This window comes from Acyrthosiphon pisum, chromosome X, assembly GCF_005508785.2.
Source record: "Acyrthosiphon pisum isolate AL4f chromosome X, pea_aphid_22Mar2018_4r6ur, whole genome shotgun sequence".
Lineage (NCBI taxonomy): Eukaryota > Metazoa > Arthropoda > Insecta > Hemiptera > Aphididae > Acyrthosiphon > Acyrthosiphon pisum.
The window spans coordinates 71996843-72020903 of record NC_042493.1 but is presented as its reverse complement, the minus strand read 5'-3'; the positions used below and the strand labels follow the sequence as shown (position 1 = coordinate 72020903).

Here is a 24061-nt window from a genome sequence, read left to right as displayed (position 1 = left end):
GTGAAAAAATGCGGGCGTGTTATTTGGAGTATAATTTGATATAATTTCAAGTTGCTATTGTTGTTTAGTTAGTTGTAGATTTGTCGTCAAATTGTCGTTAACTACCTTTCGTCTAATCGTCTATGGTGTATACCTACTTAATAGTTATATTATGTTACATAACTGATAATGGTTAACTGATCAGTTAGCTCCTTGCTAAAAACTCTAGGAAGATTGAAAATAGGTAATGTAACCTGGGCAACAAATTCTACTAATTTCTACTAATTTTACTAACAGTGTGGATAATTATGGCACAAATAACAGTAGAATTTATTATAAAAAAAAAACAATTCCTTATTTATTTTTAAATTATAACGTTTAACAAAAACGAAAAATTAAAATAACGTTTAAAAACTGAATAACGTTAAACGGAAAAAATCAAATAATGTTTAAACATAAAATAACGTTAAACATTAAAATTGTATAACGTTATAAAGTACAATAACGTTAAACACTAAAATTGTATAACGTTTAAATACCCAAAAACGGAAAAACGATATTTTATTTTAGAATTTAAGCCCTGGTTTTAATACCTTTAGCACAACTGTTACTCCACATTAACATTTATTTTACTGAATAGATTGTGCCACCAGTTTATTCCTATTTTATCGCTTAATATTTCTTGGACAAGAGTTAGATCCGTAAACTTATGCTTTAAACCTGCTCCGTGAAATACTCTATTATTTAAAAAACCGCATGAATATAAGATGAGTAGTTCCAGAGAACATGCGTGACAAATATTTCCATTTTAAAGTTTATATAATTAGATTTTCATATTTATATATAAGATTATTATATAGATTACTATATAGTTAAAATTATTCGTAGTTAATATTACTTTTACTATTTAATAGTTTTGTGTCCAACTATTTTCTACTTTACTAGCACTGTTTCATATTGTGTTATTATTATTAATTTATCAAATATAAAAATTGGAAAGGTTATTATCTACTAAGCTTCTTGAAAAATGCAAAAATACTTACAGAAGTTCTATTCGATTACTGGGACAGTCGGTAAAATTGGCATAAGATATGTATATATTGGTAGAAAACACAGGACTCGATCCCTTAAATATGTGTTTAATTTTAAGAAGATTAGTAGATCCCATCGAAACTCTTCCAATGGTGTGATTCCAAGCTTTTTTCTCTGTTACTTTCACAAGATGTGCGCTAGCCTTTGTATAAAGCGTTCTTGGTTCCATGGACAGTACAATTTTATACTGTGATATAAATTAATATTATGGTATTCAACTATAGTTTAATAACACAAAACTGTCTTAAAATTATTTTATAATATAAGTACAATTGTAATTATATAATGCAAAAGATATTTGTGCGGGCCGGGAGCGTACAATAATAATATGCGCGCCCGGACACCAACTTAGGGTCTTAACACCACTAACACTTAAGTCCTAAAAATATGGAGGACAAACTGGGTGTGTAATAGTGTAGTAGCTCGAACAGTACTGCTCGGGATCGCCTAGTAATTACTGTCGGCTGTGTAGCGCGTGTTGTGTAATTATGTGTATTTGTGTATGAATATATGTATGTGTATGGGCGTGTATACAAAAATAATAAAAAATGGTAACACGGTTTCTGGTAGGTAAGTTGGCTGTATAATACACAAATTTAAATAATAGCAGTTCAAAATATATAATAACTCACCGAAACACAAATGTATAAAAATATAATAATAATAATAAATCACAGCCCATATGGCTAACTAGGATAAATTATAATATTGAATGGCCCTACTGGCTCGACCGAAATAATAATAATAAGATGATATAAAAAGGCTATTTGAGCCGCTAAAAAAATAATGTGACCTTTCTGCTCCAACAATATATAATAATAAAGACAATAATAATAATAAATGACCTGCCCTTTTAGCCAACCGAAATTAAATATATATTGACGCAGCTATTTGAGCTGAAGCTCGTATAAAATAATATGCAGCCCTTCTGGCCCAACAAAATAATAATAATTATAAAATATTTATAGCACTTTTGGCCTAACAATTAAATGTGTATAATAAATAAATAATAATATAAATAATAAAAAAAACTCACAGTTTGTGGAGCGCAGACTGGCCAGCTGGTCCTGTGCTATACAATTATAATAAATTATATAAAATAAATAAATAATAGTATGTGTGATTCACACAGTGACGAATTGTACGCCCAAATGAAAAAGATAATAATAATAATAAATAAGTAGATGCACGGCGCTCCAATACGAGCTGTATATTCGGCGCTTGAACCACACTCAAACAAAATGATTTACTAAATGACCCCTATGGCTCACAATGGTATACGAGTATAAGTTACTGACACGACAAAAAATATAATAAAACACATTAGAAATTTGAAGCAAAATGGAATATAATATTGTAATAATAATAATTTTACAAGCTGGCGCCGGTTTTGACACCACAACACACGGTAAAAGACATGAATCACTGCGGCCGTGTTAAAATATTATTCAGCAGCCGATGAGGCGGCGTACGATAACGCTCTGGCTTTATCTACATATTATATAACTCACAAGATACATTTAACGATAATAAAACAATACAAAATAATGATATATGAGTGTGTGTGTTTGTGACCAGCTGTTCCCCCGTGACCGATATCCTGTCTGCTTATATTTAATTCGGTATATTACTATAATATTTTTATGTTGCGGCGGCAACAATATTGTTAATTGTTATTCAAATAATATGCAAACATTAATTAATTATAATAATTAAAATATAGAATATTTTGAATGTTACTTATGAAATTTATTATGTTACTCTATCTTTTTATTTATGTTAATTTGGAAATAGGTTTATTTGTATTTAGTTTTGTTTATTATTATGTAATGTAACTCTCTACCACCATCACAAGCATTACGCTTAAAAGTGGTAGATACTTTATTGTAAACATTTTAATAATATGTAAATCATCTTATTTTTATTGTAGAATATAAATTACACAATAAAAAATGTAAAAAAAAAAAAATCATAAAATAATAATAATCCTGAAATAAGGTCATAATTTGTCACATATAACTAATAATTTCTATACTATACGTATAATATACTAATATACTATACTACTCGTATTTTTATAATATCGACCCGAAATAATTTTCAAAAAATGTCTGTTTTCTTTTTATTCAACTAAAAATGTAACTTGTACAATGGACATAGCCATGTTGTTTTAATACACTAGCTAGTATGTAATGCCGGAAGTAGTAATGGACATGGTCTAGAATGTATACCACATAAGTTGACAATCATCTGTTAAACCTCAAGTAAAAGTTTATTATATTATTGAGTAACTCAATCTTCACTGTTAAACGCATCAAATTATTATTGCAGATTTTTTTTTAACGCGGCGTAATATATAGGCAAAACAGGTACACAACCGCGTTGAGAAGCATAATTTTGAAATATGCTTTGGATTAACCTACAACATTTTTTGTGGCATACAATAATACTTCTCATATTATTCTCACGTCTTCATTAAAGTATTGGATTATGTGTGACGTTTGTCTATATCACCATATACTATTAAATCAAACTGTGAGTGGATATACGTGAAGTGGGTAAGCACTAAACAACAATAATGTAACAACGCACTTGTCGTCCAACGAATAGAATATATTTGTTGCAAATCTTACAGTTTAAACGATACAAACACGCAACGCACGTACACAGCGAGGCGTACAATATTTATATACACAAATATGAACCGTTGTTCGGAGAAAAAAATTGTTATCATCATCCCTGTAGATAATAATACAAATTAAAAAATGTATATTAATAATAATAATAAAAATAATAATTAATAATAATGATAATCAGTAAAAAATAATAATGTGGTATAATAGTCCACGTACAATATATATTAGGCTTGCGTTTTGGGTAAGGGTGAGAGAGAGTTCAAAACACACACGTTTGCAGGCTAACATACATGACGCGACGTATACGTATATAGTAAATGGCAAGCGTACCGCCGGTAGTTATTTAAAAAAAAAATTATGAAATTAAACATACTAATAATAATGATAATAATAAGGATTATAATAATAATCATAAAAAAAAATAATAATAATAATAATAAAAATAAAAAAAAATAAAAATAATATACCAGTATTACACATTATATAATATATATAAATAATAAAAACATAAATATATATTATACCTAGTGACTACAGGTAATTAATAATGTTGACAATTTGTAAATATACAAAAACAGTTTTTAAAAAAAAAAAGTACAAAAATCGGCGTTTTAATAAGAGTTGATACCTATTACACCAAAACGGTGAGCGACGGTGGAGCAGCTTCGTCGGCACCATCTTCTGAGCTGTGATTGTTATTGTTGTTGTTGTTGCTGCTGCTGCTGCTATTATTGTTATTCGGCGTTGAATGCAATAATGATGCCACATAATTGTGTTGCTGCTGTTGATTATGATACTGTTGCTGGTTAGGTTGTACGTGTTGATTAAGAATGTCTCCACGATTGCGATGGTTGTACTGTTGCGCTGGTACTTGCTGCTGCTGATGCTGTTGTTGATGTACTGGTAGTTGATGTTGTTGGTGTGAGAGTTGTAGTTGTTGTTGAAGTGGTAGTTGATGTTGCTGGTGAATTGGTTGCTGTTGTTGTTGCTGGTGTATTGGCGATTGTTGTTGACGTTGTTGTTGCATCAGTTGTAGTTGTCGCCGCTGTTCATTGTCCACGTTCAAAGTCTTTTTGCACAACAATAATGGTTGCGATGCTGCTGCAGCCAATGACCGTTGTTGCTGTGGTTGTTGATGCTGTACTGGTTGTTGTTGTCGAGGTACGGCTACAGCTACGGATCTAACGGCAGCTACTGGTGGTAATGCCACATTTGTTGTTTTCTCTCCACTCTTTTCGTCGTCTACATTCATTCCGTCGTTATCACTACCACCGTTCAGATGCTGTTTGCGATGTAGTTCCGGTGAAGATCCGTCATCAGCTGAGGTGACATTGCATAAAGGGTGAACGATGCTGACTCGTGAACAACTGAGAGATGATCCCGCCGACAAGTTATTGCGTCCACAGCCACTGCCACCATAGTCACCGCCGGCGGCCGTCACGGCAACCCGGTTGCCGCCAGTTACCAACCGTTTGAGGTTTTCCTCGTTTTGACGCCGCACCAGTGACAACATCAAACTGTCACCGCCAGCCACCGAAGGGTCAACGACAGCAGATGAAGAGTCTGAGGTCGTTTGTCCACCGTTCGATTTCCTCCTGGTACTGCTCCGGAAACGTAGTAACAGGAACGCCGCGACCGCCAGTACAGTGGCCAACGCTCCACAGGCCACGCCGACCGTCCAATAGTAGTAGTAATAATGCCGGTAATCTGTGAAACCACAAGTCTGGTATTAGTCTTATTATTTCGGTGGTGAGAATAACCACGGTTCATTAGTTGACGACATATAAATTAAAGATCATGGTTTGCTGTGACAGCATAAAAAAAGAAAAAGGCGTATTTTGGCGGCCTATAATTTAACTTGGTTGCTAACATTTTTTTGCTCACATAAAGCCACTTGATTGCAAAACGTTATATTCACAGAACTTAAGTACTGTATTTTTATAATAATGATGGGTAGTTGTCAAATTATAACGAAACATAAAAAAACCAAGGAAAATATAATATGAATCATGTGTAATCAGGTATACTTTTGTTAATAAGTGACAACAAAAACCTTACGAAAAATCGGTCACTACCAAAAAAAAAAAAAGTATCCAGTACAAGAACATATTTATGTCAAAAATAAATAATGAAAGGTAATAACAATTCATATCAGAAGAACCTTATCAGTAACCAAAAACACATAACCATATACCTATAATCTATAATGAACAACGCTTTATACTACATCTTATCATCCACTCATAATATTATGTTGTTCGAATAAATGAAAGGAAGAACAAAAAGTACTCGTAATAAATCATGGATGAATTACTGTACACTTAAATTTACATTTCAGTTATCAACCACTAATACTAACCAGAAATACATGTCTTTATTGGTATATGTCATCAACATTTCATTAATCAATCAACAATATTAATCTAGGAATATATTATAAAAATAATACGAGTAAGAGTAATAACAATAATTATTACTAATAATATAAATAATTGCATTATAATTTATAAGATATTTTATAATTTGGCTGTAAACGTGTATTTTACTCGTTTGTCTCTTTTATCTATCACTCCATCTCATTGCTTGACTTCTCTAAGCACTGTCCATTAGCTTATTGGTAATATTGGTAAATAAAGTTATTAAATGGTCGCTGATTCATATACTTAAACCGGTTGGTCGCAAAATGCATTCATACATTAATACAATAATATCGCCCAAATGTTTATAAATTATGCCACTTAAATGAAGGCTACTCAAGACTGCGTTGCTAAAAAACGCCTAATTACTATCTTGGATATCGTTCAACGCGATCACTTACCATCATTCGAAGACCCTGACGAATTTGACGGAACGGGCGTCGAATGAGATTCTGCTGTCGCGCCACCTCCTAGGGCAACGTCCACTACGGCGGCCGTTAAGAACGCCAGCGCCGCCGCGTCATCGTAGTCGTCGACACCGCTGTTCAGTGTCGGGCGAAGACGGTGGCCAGCAGTTTGAACTTTTTTCGTCGAAGTCACCGTTGATCCGGCCACAGTACCGCCGTTGAGTCGTTTATAAAGCGTTTGGACAGCCCGTCCTACGACCGCTGCAACATCGATATCGTCGTCCTCTGCCACCGTTCCTGAGATCCGTCGCTGGTGTTGTTGCTGCTTATCCGTCACGATCGCCTAACAGGTACACACAATTAGTAAACAATTCAGATTTCTAGTACTGAATGTATTAGGGTGATAAAACACCGGAATTTAAAATTTAAACTATCATTTTCGGGCTCAAAATCGTTATTAATCGGGTTGATAAATAGTTTGGGAAAACTTAATTTTAAAAATATGTATACCAATCTAATTATTACGACTTTATAACTTTATGGTCATTATAACTTCCAAAATGATATATAGTTTATATTATTTTTTAGACAGTTGACCAAACTGAAATGGTTAATTTCTTTCAAAAGGTTAGACATATAGTGTTCGCATATTATAATTATAATTATTATTATTGTTATTATTAATAGGCAAACTGGACATTTTAAGTTTAAATATAACATTATTTATTTTATTTATTATTGTACGTACCAAAGACACTCGAATGGTGACGCGGCGCCGTCGTCGTCTGCGGCGGGTATTGCCGCTACTTCCAGAACCACCACCGATTCGGTCGTCATCGTTATTATCTCGCTGATCCTCGGCCGCTTCGCACATGACGTACACTCGATTTCGTCGGTACTCCACATCGTCCTCTTGGCTCAGGTCGTCTTCGTCGCTACTTCGCACCCATTCCCTGGCCAGCAGTCGACGGAGACTGTGGCACACGGCTGATACTCGAGTACCACGCCGCAGACGCGCTGGGTCCAGTGTAATGCGCAACCGGCCGCATGCATCACCACGTCGACGGCGGTGCTGCTGGTGTGGCAGACGTTTATCACCGGCCACGCCATTTGGCAGACAGTGTTGGACCACTGACGGCCACACCGTCGTAGGTGAACCGTCGTCGTCGTCGTCATCATCATCCCCGTCGTCGTCCACATCACTGTCGTCCACCACCGCTGTCGCACACTGACCGCGGCGACGACGCCTCGGCCACGAACCCACGGCTAAGTAAGCGCTATGGTCGTCCTGACCACCGTCGTCATCGTAACCATAACGCAGCCGAACGTCGTCCCTGTCACGATCAGCGTCCACGCCACCACACGGTGGACGCAAACACTGTCGCCACAGAAGAAGGGTGTCCACCGCAGTGGCTATTCCATCGGTCTCTCCTCGCTTTTCCAGGTCATCTTCAAGTAGTTCCTCATCGTCCATGTCGTCTATGATCGGTACGCACACCTGCAAAGAACAAGAAGACACATTTGATTTATTATATCACCACACCATATCAATTAGGGGTGGGTCTGACTTCAATTTTTACGAATTCGAACTTGATTTTTTCTCAAACATATCGAAATTACTAACTTTCAAACTTTAATTGGATAACCGGATATTTATAAATTCGTTAAAACTGACTATACGGAAAATTAAAATAGTATTCTAGAGAACGCTATTTATTTTTTATGAAATTTGGGAGTTCGAGAACCCATCTCTAAATTATCATTGCAGACGATGCATCGTCCGTTGATTGCATTGACCATAAATGCATATAAGACGGATAATAATAATACGTGGTGAAAGTTACCTGGTTGGTGCCGGTGCAAGGCATAATGCCGCTCAGACAGTCGAAAGTCGCGGGTCCACACCACATGTTGGTGCACGACATCACGGCCGACTTGTCGTCAACGTTGTCGACCATCGCCGATTTAGAGCTGCACTTGCACTCGTTGCAACCGTCGTCAGCGATCCAGTGCTTGCGCCGATGACGGCCGCCTCCGCACATCGCCGTGGCGCCGTCGTCGTCGATCTTCTGTTGATCCACGTTCGCTACTGTTGACGCTGTAACGACACAAATATACGTGAATAAAAATTAATCGACCCGCGTTACAATTATGATACCATGTACACCGCGAACATGACATGACAACGACGTCTCGTAAATTTGTCGATGGCAATAAACTGCCAGTGAACGTCGATGAAATATTATTATTTACATCGATAGTGGGTGGAGGGGGGGTATATATAAGGTGTAGGGCTCGTTGTAACGATAACACGATACTGTATAATATTTCAGTTTATAGGTGGACGCAGGCGATGAAGTGCGTTCTTTTCGTACCAAAAACTCAAAACCCAGCGCACATATATTATAATAAATAAATATATAAATACGTGCGCGCGTGCATATCTATAATATGTATTAATAACACGACGCGCGCGCCCGCGCTTGTAAAACGACGACGATGGTCGCGGCCGCGTCCAGTCAGCGGGGCGCCGAACTGACGGAGCTTACACGCCGCCACCGCCGATTGTTTTTCAGCTCTCGCGGGACGAGACCGGCGCACGACGGACGACGACGTTTTCCCATTAGACCCCCGCGGACGCCGTAACGACGGCCGCGCAGCAGCACGCCGTCGATGAGAAACCACCGCCGTCGTAGTTTACGACGGTCGCCGCCGCCGTGCTGCACCGCACGCACGCACACGAACCGGCACACGGACGCACACGTTTTCACAAACGGATCGGCCGCGAGACGGCGGTCATTATTATAACGACGTGCGGTGCAGCTATTCGGCGGGTTAGGTGACTCGGTGGATGCAGCGGGGAGCGGGGAGCGGGTTATTATTATTATTATTATTATTATCATTACTCGTCCGCCGTTATTTGTTGTTTGTAGGCGGCGGCGGCGGTTTCGAATTTATACATTATTCAAACATAAAATACGTACAAATATAATATTACGTATATTATAATATGCACCGCCGACGCGGAGAGACGAACGACGACCGATGACGTGCTGCACCGCCGCCGCTGCTGACGGACGAGCGTTATTGCCGCCGCATAATAATATACCGAACGAATCTAGCGGCCGCTCGCGCCCGCGCGCGCGTTCGAAATAGTGCGCGGCGCGCGGTCCCAGCGTGACACCGCCGCGTTTACCTGCTGGACACCACCACTGCACCGCGGCGAGCGCGCACATTTAATAACGAGATTTCGTTTAAGTTTTTTTTTTAAAGTATATATAATAAATTACGTAAAAAATCGATATATACACGCTGCGTATATACACTATATTATAATATTATACCGCGAGGCCGTGTATAATAATATAATATATGAATGACAGGAAGGAAAAAAACTGTACGTAAATTAGAAATACGTCGTCCGCGTGTTTTCACATAATCATCGACTACACGCGTTGGGGTCTCAGAGATCATGATAGTGGCGGGAGGGGTGATAGAGAACACAGAACAATCCTTTCGTTTATGTGTGTATACAATATATATATATATATGTAAATAAATTATTTATGACAGATAAAGGTACATCACCCGAACGAGTATTTCCATATCGGTACGAGACGTGATCACGACATAACATCATTAAATACTGACGTGCGGTGCAGCAGTTTGTCGTTAACTATATTGTTGGCACCACAAATCTCAGTTTCGAAAGGCTTTTTCGCGGAATTTTAATAATATTTGTTGTTAATTGTACATAAGTCTTGCTAACTTTGTATTGCCAATAATTGTAACTTCACCTATACCTAACAAATGTCTAATCTTAACGGTGTCGTAATTTTATTCTTTTAGCTACACCTCTGAATTCGTATTGCATGTCATAAATTACGGATTAAATAACTTGTTATCGGCGTCCAATAAGATAAATGGGTAAATTTATAAAATATTTTTATTCGATAATAATTAGCAGATTTAAAGATCACGAAAATATCCATAAATATTACTAGAAATTATTATACCTACGTCATGCTAAACTCGTTACTTATTACAATTCAATCGAGCACCATACATTATCGTATATAATGTGCACACAAAATACTTAATCATAGAGCCATACAACTGATGATATGTTTTTTTCTTATGATATCAGATATTATTAGTTATTTTTAATAATATATTTTGGTGAAGGCTGTATTCCCCCCTCCCCTAAATTTTAATCCAAGATGGGTGAAAGAAAAAATAATGATACTATAATAACTAGTACGAGAAAAAAGCACTCACCTTTATAGTTGTCGTCTTCGTCACCGTATGGCTTCTGCTGTTGTCGCCATGTCGTCGTCACCGGCAAGCCGGCGCCCGGTCGACGGTTAGTGGCCACCGGCGTGATCGCGGTGCTACGCTGCAGCGGTGGCGTCGACGGAGGTCTAGTACTGGCCACCGTAGTCGTTGTCGTCGTCGTCGGTGCGGCCGTCGTGGTTGTGGTAGTCGTGGTTCTCGCGGTTGTCGGCGTGGTCGTCGTGGTCGCGGCCGTAGACTTGGTGGCCCCGGCGACACTGCCATCGGCGGGCACGGTACAGTTCTTGCCATGCCACGACCAACCATCCCCACTGCACTGGCAGTAATAATCATCGGGCGTGTTCAGACACTGGCCGCCGTTCCGACATGGGTTCGGCGTACAATGGTCCCTGTCGATCTGCCAACACGATAAAGCACGATGTAAAGATAGAAAAAAAAATAATTATTGAACATAAGGTCTATGTTTAGTACAAAGTTTTCATTAAAAAAATATCGCCGAGATTCTTATGGAATGGAAGATGAAATTTTATAATTGTATCAACGACACGTTTTCATTTATAACTATAGATATCTAATTGAAAATGTTTTTCATCTGAGTATATCTGTGATTTGTATTAAAATGATTTATAAGAAAATAGATTTTGATGAAACACTTTTTAAATTTAAAAAAAAACCGTTATAAACGTTATATACTGGATGAAGATCTTCATAAACCTCATATAACCTTCTAACAGTTCTAACATGGCAACAAGTTTTGAACTGGTTAAATACCTGCCCTTAAATTCGTCACAGTCTCTTACCTCACAGTTTTCGCCTGAATATCCCAACGGGCATATGCAGGAATAAGTCTGCTGCTGCTGCTGCTGTTTGGCTGACATTCCACTCCCTCCTCCACCACGCCAACGTCGTGACGGCACGCACTCACCACCGTTTTTGCAAGGATTTCCACCGCCAGCCACACCGGATTCGTTATCGCCGCCACATGGGTCGATTTGAGTTCTACAGTTCCGACCTTAGAACGATGAAAATAAGTATTAAAAATTATATTAAGTATAAGTAATAAATATGGATCAGATAAGTAATAAATAATAACTATTGTTCTATGACGATAAACTGCTACATAGGTAAATTCGGTAGTTTGTATTACATATAACCTATACGAAATAAACATAATAGTATAAATGCATACTGCATTACTATGGTCTACGATGTTAAGAGGGGGAACCGAACCTAAAATAACCGGTTCTGTGACCGGAACCTTTATTTTATGAAATAAAATACCGGAACCAAACTAGAATTTTTAATTTAAATAGGTTTTTTTAGGTTCAAAAATAAAATAATTTTATTTGTCATAATTTAATGGTATTACTGTTTTGTGTATAAACTATGTATGATCGTATGAATTCTCTAATATTAATTAAACCCGCATTCCGGATAGGTATTTAAAACTATTATACTTTTCGGTACCTAAATTATCTGGAACCAATACCGAAAATATTTGGAACCTATACCTTTTTTTTTTTTTTTAGAACCGAACCGACACAGTTATTTTATTTTTGGAGAATCAGTACCGGAACCGACACCACTAAATTCAAAAGGTTCCTGTCCCTGGTATCATCACGAAAATATTTTTACATGGACTATAATATTGACCAAACTCTTGATAAATTGATCTTATATTTATTTATTTAATTATAATATAATTGTGAGAAAAGAATTCTTAATCAAAATTTAAAATTAATCTTTACATTTGTATGCGGTCTCTTGATATCGATCTAGACACTCACACTCGTATAAATTATTAATCATTTTCATAGATTACACGATTGCATTAATTTTAAGTATCAATATGTAAAACATTAATTTGACTACATAATGGTTGTAGAGAGATCATTTCTCGTCTTCTCTCACCTCAACCAATTATTTTACTACCTATATAGTTAAAAGATGCGATGGATTAATGTAATTTAAAAAACACGATTGTACTGAAAGTTTAGCTTATTTCATAGTATTCAAATGTTTTACTTTTCTATTAACATAGTTCATGATGAATTAAAAATTTATAACATACAAATGTTTAGTGTTATTATTGTGTTAATTATAATTCATAACTATCCAGATAATAACTGGAAACAAATTTTGTTAACAGATTTCGTAGTTATTATATTGTAAATGGTTTTGTTATATTAAGTCAAAAGTATAAAATATCTGTTTTCAATGCCTAATCGACCTATATACTACAACTATGGGGCATTCTTTCCACCCAACAAAGTGGTTACGCATATTACATAAACGAAAAACACGCCATATTATATAGTTATAGTTGAAACAAAAAACAATAAATTTTAACTGATACAACAATTTGTACCTGCAACAACCTCTTGGTTTATGACACTATTATTGCAAAACTATTTTCAACAATTTTCATCACACTGAGATTTTATTTATTATTCGTGTACTGCTACTATTTAAGTACGCGTGTGAACAAGTATTGGCTGTGTTGTTCAGGGTTACGCATTAGATCCACGCCCTCGTGAATCACGCCGCATGCACACCAACGTTAAATTACTTTTACGCAAACAAACGAGCCGCCCAACAAGCATTGCAAAACAAATTGCCTATACGCGGCCCCTTAAAAATAATTACGCTAAACAGCCACCCTTTGAAATTATTATCACAATACTTTAAAATACATGTATTTATGAATTTCGAACTTAATAATTTTTGTTTACTTATTAGTTGTTAATAATGAATTATTATATTATATTACTAACCGGTAAACCCGACGGGACACGCGCAGGTGTAGCCTCCAATCAAGTCCAAGCAAGTACCACCGTTTGTGCATTTCACGTCCGGTCCAGCGCAATCATCAACGTTCACAGTGCACGCAAGGGCGGTTGCCAAAGTTCCATTATGACCATCCCTAGAAGCTGTAATTGCCGCCACAGTTGTCCAACCCCTTCGGCACACGCATTCCGTGGTTGCAGCCACGTTACTTCCACCCCCCGTCGTTCTGCACGGCACGGCGTTCGGACCACACTGCTGCTCGACCACCGCTGACTGCCGTTCCCTGTGCTGTCGCTCACATTCGTCTACGTCTAAACGATACAAAAGTTTGTGATGATATACTATGACAATGACTGCACGTAATGACAAAAATAGAAAAGAAAGGCTCAAAGTAGTTATAGTTACTGTTGAATAATACTTAACTCTATACCATCAAAATATTATATAAAAAACATACCTATTTCGCATCGGCGACCACGCCAACGGTCGTCCGCACACGCACAACGCCAGTCAGCCACCAGGTCAATGCACGATCCTCCGTTCAGACACCGGGGCGGTTGAGTGGCACATTCGTCGATTTCTGTGGACCACATAATAAAAACTGTAAATAATTTCATATTTTCGCACGAAAGAGTAGAACATAAATATAATAATATGGCAATAGTATTAATATGTGCCTGAACCCCATCGGGTAACAGCACTTTGCCCACAATATTATTATACAATAATATGACCACCGCTCAAGCACACCACACGTACCGCACATGCTTGAGTCATCGGCCACCTCTTAACCCTTTTTTGGACCCACTCCCCCGCCAGACTACCCGCACCCACCTATAAACAAGATAAAACAAAACGTCAAGACTTTTTTTTTTATATTTAGTGTTATTTTTTCTCCGGTCATCATGGTACAGTCATCGTAATTATAACACGATGCCAGTGACATACCGAAATGTCATCGTTGTCATAACCGCCACTACTGTCATCACCGCGTATATACGGTTTAATAACGTGGGCGCGCGAAGTACATACGCTGCTGCCGCCGCCGCTGTAATGACTTTGCGGATAAAACAGCGGTGGTACTCTTGGCCCCGCGTGTTTACCATAATAACAATAACGACGTCTCGGGACGACACACACGCAACACACCAACCAACAAACAAACAAACAACAAATCGTCAACGACGCATCCTTTCTCTTTGTGCGCGAGCGCGAGCGCGCGCGCGTGTAATAATTTCGGAATCGGAATTTTGAATAATAATATCACGCGTGATTTAAATAATAATTCGTCATCGTCGTGCGGTGGCAGCGCGATCCCCTCGTCGCCCACCGGGCCACTAGCCGTAAGTATACGCGGATACACGACAACGACAAAAATCGTCGACGAGTACCCACTTGAAGATAGCACCCCCCTACCTCCCCTCTCATAACCACGTAGAATCCGATAGTCCATTGGCCACTCATCGTTAAAGTCTCTCGACGAACGCTGAGGCCGTTATATCGAGATATTCGCACACGTCGTATAATCACGGCGATTATTTAAGATTACACACACACACACACACACACACACACACACACACTGCCGTTTTGTTCTCTCGCATCTCATCCTGGTCACATCGTTACATGCAGTAGAACCAGAACTATAATATTGTATATTTTATATGATTAATGTATTATATATATTAGAGTTAATTGACCTGTTATAAAATTTAAATATTACGAGAACGTATTTTATCTGTGATCTGTCTTTGGTTTTTTCAGATATTTTTTTTTCAATACTAGTTTTCTTTTTAATTGCTTATTTTAATAAACTAATGTGCTATTGGAAATACCTCATTTTAAAATTAAGATATCGAAAAAAAATAATGGACGAGAGATCATCTCTCTCAGATAATATACACATCATTAAATTCGATAGTAGAAGGTCAATTAACTCTAATAGATATTATTTATACTGTTCATGTTGCATATTATGTATATATTTACTAATTTAAATCCATAGTATTGGTCTTATTTTATTTTATGTTTATAGGTACTCCATACTGAGAAAACAAACCACTGTGTAGCATTTGTGTATACATAATAATAAACAATGGTGCCATAAAAATATTCCAACTATATCAATACGGTATGTTAAATAGTACCTATCATGTATATTTACACTTCTGCAGTGAATGAAACATCTAAGTATCTAGTCTCTACCATCATATTCATATTGATACAACGTTAAAACACGCTATGTACCTATTATATTATCAAATATAATTATATGAACAGGAAGTACCTATGTCCTATATAGTACATTTTTTCACCTAATAATTTTAATAGATCCTTCCTTGTTCAGATGCCATGAAAATAAAAGCAAACTCATTATAACCTTATTTCAAAAATATAATTTATATAAGAATATTAGATATTATCTAATTAAATAAAAAAAAATGAATAAATTAATTGCTAGTTAATAGAAATTATAATCAGCCGATTATATTAGTTTAAATTAGATATGAATCAGATTTTTGCATATTAATAATATGATCATTCTAATGGTGAGAATCGCATTTTAAATGTAACTTGTGTTCCAAAACCAAAAAAAAAATCATATTTATAATTATTTGAATAAATATTTTCAACCAAAATAAAAAGTTCACGCATTGATTAACATTATAAATTATTATTAAATAAAATGAATTAATTAAAAATATTTAGTACTTTGGCAGGGCATACTATTATTAATAAAATATTTTACCCGTTTATAAATATTTTGGGTAATTTTTTCATGTTTTATGTACCTACTTTGAAATTGATTTATAATTGCCGTGTTGTCTAAACGGTATAAACTGCATACATCAAATGTGCACTAATTCGTAGCAGAGCTCATGGCCCAATAATGGAAACTTAAGATCCCCAAAAAATTAATAGAATTTTCAAATTATATCTTTATAGGTATACCAATATGGAATACATATCAATACTAATAACGTCAGCTGTTGAAGCCTCTTTTATCTTATCAATAAAGAAATAAAAATCAATACAAACAAAGTAGTTTAATAATATGTAAATAATAATATAATATTTGCATCACGAAGATGTGTATTTTATATACCTGTATTGCAGGTGCTGCCCATCCAACCCGGCCGACAATCGCAATGGAATTGCTTGGGTACCAACAGCGGCGCGGATTGAGCAACGGAGCCGAACATCTGAGCACCGCCGGCGCCCGGACCAGAGCCGGATCCACCGGCACCACCGCCGGATGCGGAGACTGCGTCCACTGTCCGGCATTTTCCACCGTTAGCGCACGGTTCGGTGGCGCACGGGTTCAGCACCACGTCACAATTGGCGCCTCCGAACCCTTCGGGGCACGTGCACGTGTATCTGTCAGGGGCCGTACTCTTGCACGTCCCTCCGTTCAGGCACGGTTCGTGGGTGCCGCAATAGTTCAAGTCTGAAACACAAAACGTAACGCGTTCAAGCAGCGGCAATGGACGGCTTATAATATACGTATCATATTATGCTGTACGTGTAACGGGCGCGCGCGGGTTTTTCGGTTTCGCTCGCGTGCGCTGCGACGTTCACCCGGACCTCGGCGGCCGCGGCACGATAGCGGTATGTAACAGCGGCGGTCGGGGTGTTGCCGGACACGACGACGATAAGTAATAGAGGGACGGCGTGGCGTATAATCGGTAGGTAGGTATAGGTAGGTACGATGATATTATTATATGTTGTGCACTAGACACGGTATTTTTCGGTGTGGTATATAATATATATTACTAGACGACGACGACGACTATATACAACGACGACGACGATTGAGATTATTGTAATTACAACGATATCGCGGCGGGTGCGTGCAGGTAGTTGTTGTTGTTGTTGTTTCGGCGCGTGGTAGTGGGGTGGTGGCGGTGTTAGTGATGGTGGTGGAAAAGGTGGGGCGGAAGCAGGGCGGGTTAGTGTTTTTTTTCATATATATTATATATATATATACATATATGCTATCCGCTATGTCCGTGTGATCAATTCGTCGACGAGTAATAATTTAATATACTCAGTTGCAGAGCGATGTAATAACCATATACCTATATAATGCGCGGGCTCGCGCGCGAGCGTTCGCCAGGTCTCTCGATCGCTAAGCCGCCGCCGCCGATGAAAACGAGTTTTCTAAAACCATGAGGCGGTGGCGGCGGCGTGCGACTCTGCGCCCCGCCGCCGCGTTGTGCAACGGCTGCGGCGGCGGCTGTAGAATCGTGATCCGACCGTCCCAGAATACGATTACGCGCGCGCGTGATTATTACCCGTGAGGCGGCGCGAGCAAATACGGCTCAAACTTACCTATATTATACGCGTATATGCAAGTAGGTGGACCGATATATATATATTGTACATGCCGAGTAGGATAGTTGGACCTGTGCGAGCAAGTCGAAAAACCTAACCGTCGCGCGTCGTGCGTATTAATAATAATAATAACATTTTAATGTGCGGCAGTCACTGTTATTATTATATTACACGGCACTGCCGTTTTGATTAATGTGCGGCGGCAGTGGCGGGCGCGACCGGCGGTCGGATTTTTACGCGCGCGCTAGCGGGCCTTATCGGAATTCGCGATACGAAAGCGACAGTTGGTGGGCCCGCAGGACAACGGCACTAATAATATTATTATTACGTTTGATAATAATTGTATATATTATTATTTGTTTGGCATATAATTCTAAAACATTGTCTTCCACCGATAATCGACTATAATATTTAATATAATTAAAGTTAATACCGGTGTTGGTGGTGTTATAGCAGCGTACGACGGAAACGGAAATATTATTATACATTTATAACGAAATATGTTAAACAGTACTATCGCTAAGGACAACGACACCGCCACGCCGGAACAATATCATAACGAATATTATGACATATTATTATATAAATAATATATATATTATGGTACTAAAAAGTGGATGAACGTGCGTTTTAAACTTGGGAAAAATCTAAACATTTTTTTCTTAAAAAACTAAATGTGTAAGTAAATAAATAAATAATTAATTAAATCAAATGTTTTTTTATACTACAATTATTTTTTTTTATAGTTTATACTTTATATCATTATTTTAAATTATATTACTAAAATAAAAAAAAAGAAGAAATAAAGATAAAATACCCGATAAACACGATTTTTTCAACAAGTTTTTTCCATTCTAGTTTTTTTTTTTTTTTTTAAATACATATTATTGTTGTACCATGCTTTATAATAATATAATATTCATTGAACATTAAGAAACACAGTTAAAATGAAAATTTAGGAGAAACAAAATCATTATTAAATATCCAAAAAATGAAGCAAATAAAATATGCACTGTTTTTAATAATAATATACGTGGCAGTTAACAAAAAAATAATGTATAATTTGCTCCGATATACTATTTCTTGCACTAAAGACATACACGCAGATACTATATATTATAAGTTCTATACGTAGTAATATTATAGGTATATAATTATGCCGAGACCATGAAGCACTTTATTATTATTATTATTTTTATTATTATTATTATTGTTATACTTCGCACGATAGCTTGTTGGCGCCTATCTCGACGTTGACCTTATTCATATTTCATTCTATCGCGAATTCGCGACTAAAAAGGTCTGAGTTTTCTTCTATATTTTTTCATATACACACACGCAAACACACACACATATATATATATATTTATAGACATATAATAGTAAATAATATGTATAATAATTATATATTACAGTGTAATACACTAATTCTAGCAAACATGATAATGTTAATTATTATTTACCAATCCAGGCTATCCTTAATTTTATTTGGCGTAAAATAGTGGACACGGAATGTGACATTCAATAAATATTAATTATTCAAAATGTTATCAGTACATTTTCATACAGTCATTGGAGTGCGATATTTATGAACGAAGCAATAAAGTAGGTACCACAAAAATTAATCTAATAATTGTCAAATTCTAATATCTTTCATAACACAATAAATTCATGTGGGCACATCTATAATACTTAGCACATAGCAGAAAGATATAAACAACTATATTTTGATAAGTTAAGGTTGGTCATCTAATAAATACTATCATACATTTCTGAGACATTTATTATTATGTATAGGTAGCTAGTTTATGCACAGCAACTGCCTTTGTTTGTATCAGAATATTATATGTATTATATATGTATATTATATATAATATATGTATAGAAATCCCAATAGGTTCCTACTATTGTTTAGTATATTCGAAGAAAGAGAAGAATTTTTATCCGCGAAAGCCGTCACGCTATTTACGACGACAAAACGTGTGCCTATGGAGTATAGTGGATGATGTTTCATATATTGCAATAAAACATACATTAGCATATTTTGTATTTTTGAAGACCATAATGTTTCAAAAATGTTTGCCCATTATAAAATAATTAATATCAACAAATATAAACAAATAAACAAACGTTTATATTGTTTAACTACTTTTTAGTTATGAAAACTATTGTGAATTTTAATTAAGCATAAAAATTCAACAATTAAATAATATTATTTAGCTAAGGACAGACTGTGTGAAGTGTGATCGCGTAATAATAATAGTTTGATAGTTATGTAATGATAAATTACTTTTTTATATTAAGTATAATAGTAAAATGTATATACAGCAGTTGTAGTCGAATAATAATGATTTAGCGGTGGCAATAAATATGCGACGACACGACGTCGATTGATCGATGATCGCAAATTATGCGATCAATATAATAATAATAACAATCGCTATCGGCGGCAATAACTATAACCCCCTCCCCCTCCACAACCATTGTACCATACGAAAACCAAACGACTACTAAAAAAAACTTTCAAGCATCATTATATTATATGAATGTATATGAATAATATACTATGTACAATACATAGGTATATTATTTTTATTGTAAAAAGTCAATCGTGCAGTACCACTACCGCCATGTATACACGGAGAACTATATAATATAATAATATATTAATATTATATACGAGTTATATTATTTATTATATTGTTATGATAAATTATTTTATACGCGTTATTAACGACCGCCACGAATAATGGAAAACGAAAAAAAAAATTTATGATAATGTGACTGTATTATTATGTTATTAAATGTGGTAATCTTACGAGTTACGACGAAAGTGCGAGTTTTTATGACGATCGTTACCACTTCAATTTAAGGGTGTATTGAATAATTATTGTTATATAGGTGGAAAAGTTGAATGCATTCAATGACATGTCGCTCGTACACACTGCACTTCTATATACTTTTCTTTACGCTGAAGCGGTGGAGCTCGATTATTACTCGACCCCACCAAATACACTATTCAGTAGTTAAAATACCAATAAAAAAATCTAACGTTTATATTATTCTAATACGAAACGCGCGTAACGAAAAATGACGACGACGAAGACAACAATCGTCGCGCGGAACGGATTATAATTTTTATGATCTCTAGGCGTCCTCAAACCCTCACGGCTTCACCACAACCATCACCACCGTTTTATTATTATTCTATCCGATTTTTATACATACATATAGGTATATAATATATGTGTACTTTTTTTTTATCGGACCAAGCTGTCGATTGAAAACCACCGATATGCCGCCGCGGCGGGTGATTCGATACGCACCACTAATCATTGAAAAAAAAAATTCGTCACAATCGGCGAAAGGACCCTAGGTATACATATATATATATCTTCTGCAGTAATATAATAGTCACCGCTTTGAGATCGATTTCAATAAAAAAAATATAAAAAATAAAAAAAAACAATAATAATCAGGGCTGTGAATGTATAAAAGCATTAATAAAAAAAAAAATCAAAAGTGTACGCATATATATTTTTATATGCAATAGAAAATGCACTGAAAAATATGCACTTTAATTGATGTACGATGCAGTAAAAAAAAAACAGTACGTAACGCAAAATAATTCCATGTTAAAAATACGAAGCATGCGAGATAAAATGTTTTATACACATTCTTTTAATTAAATGAATGGGTAAAAATAATCCAAATACCACGTCATGACTCACAATCGACAAAGAAGACACTATTTATGTATAGGTACAGGTATATATCATCGCTGGAACAAACATTTGTATTGATTTCTTAGTCATGATCTTGATTTCTGAATGGTGTATATAGGAAGCGAAAATATTTATGTCCAGTGACAGATATACGGATTAAGATATTATGATCCAAGCAAATATTTCTTTCGGCGCCAATAAATAACATTTTATAATATGATATCCAAAGTATAAAATGTTCATATTAAGTACAATAGTTGAACCCTAAAGGATTTATGGCGAACAGGTTGCCGGCGTCGCGTCGTTCCGCACCTATACAAATCACAATGGCCAACCCTAACATGACAGCACCATTTGTATGTCAAAATATTTGAATTCTTTTAACCTGAAAGTATTTATATTTATTATCAATACTATCTTAACTGCAACATAACGTTGGACACATCGCACAGTTCTCGAAAATAAACTGAATTATAATAGTAATGTGGAATTGTTTTATAATATGAGTATAACAAACAAAATATGTCTTAAATTTGTTAAATACACATACGGTTACGGCACAATATTACATGAATTCTACATCTCGTAAAAATAAATTTAAAACACTTACCTTGATCGCATAAAATGCCTCCCCAGTTTACATCACATATGCACTGCCAAGAAGTTCCGTTACAATATCCGTGCTTGCATCCAGGATATGTCATACACTGATCGCAAAGCTCACCTTGCCAACCTTTCCGGCACCTATTTTTATTTTAAACAAAAACATCTGAATTAATACGCATACAAATTTTACACAGATAATTTAATGTGAATAATATTATAACGATAATGACGATATGCCATCGTGTTTAGACTGTATAGAAGTACTGGAAGTATAAAAAAAAATATCCGTTCCAATTTTAATGAACTGCGATAGAAGAGGTAAACGTTTATCACAACCTTTAACATTTTTAAATAATTAGAGCATCACAATTTTAGTGTAGATAACTTAGATGAGAATATTTTAATTTTAGGCAAAATTATTTAAACCAATATCCTCTACATAAAGATTAATCTTTCCCACGGAAATTATTATAAATAAATAAACCTAGTTTTTAATATATGATATAAACACTCTCTGACTTATTAATATTTAATATTTTTATAATATTTGTTAATTTAAATATAAAATTAAATACACGAAATGTTTCGTAACGGCAAAAAATGAATTTAGGTACTTAATTATTAGTTGTTGACGTGATTAAAGGGGAAGGTCACTCACATTTCAACCATACAATTATAATTGTCATATATAATCGTACAAAATGCTCTAGGCTTTAATTTGATTACGAGCAGGAACCATACAATACAATTTGTTGCACACTATATCAAAATCCTCTTCAATACGTTCAACTTTAATTTAGTTTTTTTATTAAATATAATATTATTGTTATTAAGTTGAATACCGTTATTATATTGTTTCAACGTACAAATTATTTTTTTCAAATTTTAACGGTGTTAAATATAATAGACGTTTGAGTTATTGTTTTAATATTTTGATGATATATATTCAAGGTGATTATTATGTATTTTATCGTAAACCAGAAAAGACTAGACATTTTTTTAAATATTTTTTTAACGTTTGAAAGTATATTATTTTACCATTTCCTTTGATCTTTAATGATACAAAATAAAAATTTTAATTTAAAAGTAATATAATCAATGTATAATTTCTAAGATTTGATTCTCCTAGCTCATATTAAAATCATCACTTCACTTAAAAAAATAAGTCTGTGTTCAGTCCACTGAAACTCAAAACACCTTTTTCCTTCTGCATAATAATGTATACATCGCATCGTGCCTCTATAAGCTGCAGGAGCAGTGCGAGAGGATGATTAAAAAGTTATTCTTACGCCCCGTATACCGGAAAACTCAATATGCGTGACCTTCCACCTAGGTTAACTAGTCCGAGGTCTGAACTACTCCTGTATGATGCGAATATAATCTAAGTACCTACTTATATTTACAGACTCGAAGCGAAAAATGAGGGCTTACGTACAATTTATCAACAACATTGTGAAAGAACTACCTATTTAAAATAAACATGATACATAATAATAATAATTTTGGTATTACACTATTATGTCTTATTATTTAGTCTTCACGCCGGGGTTGGCTGTGTTTGCGTGGCCGCCTCACCGTGTGAGAGACAATTTTCAGATCGGCGGGATTGTGAGAAACGCGTGGCCGTGCAGGTGTCACGAGTAGGCATACAATAATAATATTATATGATATTATATTCGGGAATGATATCGTATCGAATTAATTAATAATAATAATATTATAGTCTCACGCGCAGCGCAGTGACCGCCGCCTGCAATATCCACACTACACGTTATATGCACGCA

At 35.8% G+C, this 24061-nt stretch overlaps 1 protein-coding gene across 1 annotated transcript in view; it reads right to left on the bottom strand.

The window, feature by feature from the left end:
* Positions 1 to 3663: 3663 nt before the first annotated feature.
* The window catches only part of LOC100162487, a 52005-nt gene continuing 31607 nt past the window's right edge, over positions 3664 to 24061 (bottom strand). The window contains exons 6-15 of the mRNA XM_001952572.4: positions 22282 to 22415; positions 16718 to 17059; positions 14069 to 14191; positions 13599 to 13922; positions 11625 to 11836; positions 10810 to 11221; positions 8376 to 8629; positions 7280 to 8029; positions 6526 to 6874; positions 3664 to 5414 (exon numbers count right to left, since the gene is read on the bottom strand). Coding sequence (XP_001952607.2) covers positions 4339 to 5414; positions 6526 to 6874; positions 7280 to 8029; positions 8376 to 8629; positions 10810 to 11221; positions 11625 to 11836; positions 13599 to 13922; positions 14069 to 14191; positions 16718 to 17059; positions 22282 to 22415 — 3976 coding nt within the window. The 3' untranslated portion in view covers positions 3664 to 4338. The remainder of the gene's footprint in view (positions 5415 to 6525; positions 6875 to 7279; positions 8030 to 8375; positions 8630 to 10809; positions 11222 to 11624; positions 11837 to 13598; positions 13923 to 14068; positions 14192 to 16717; positions 17060 to 22281; positions 22416 to 24061) is intronic.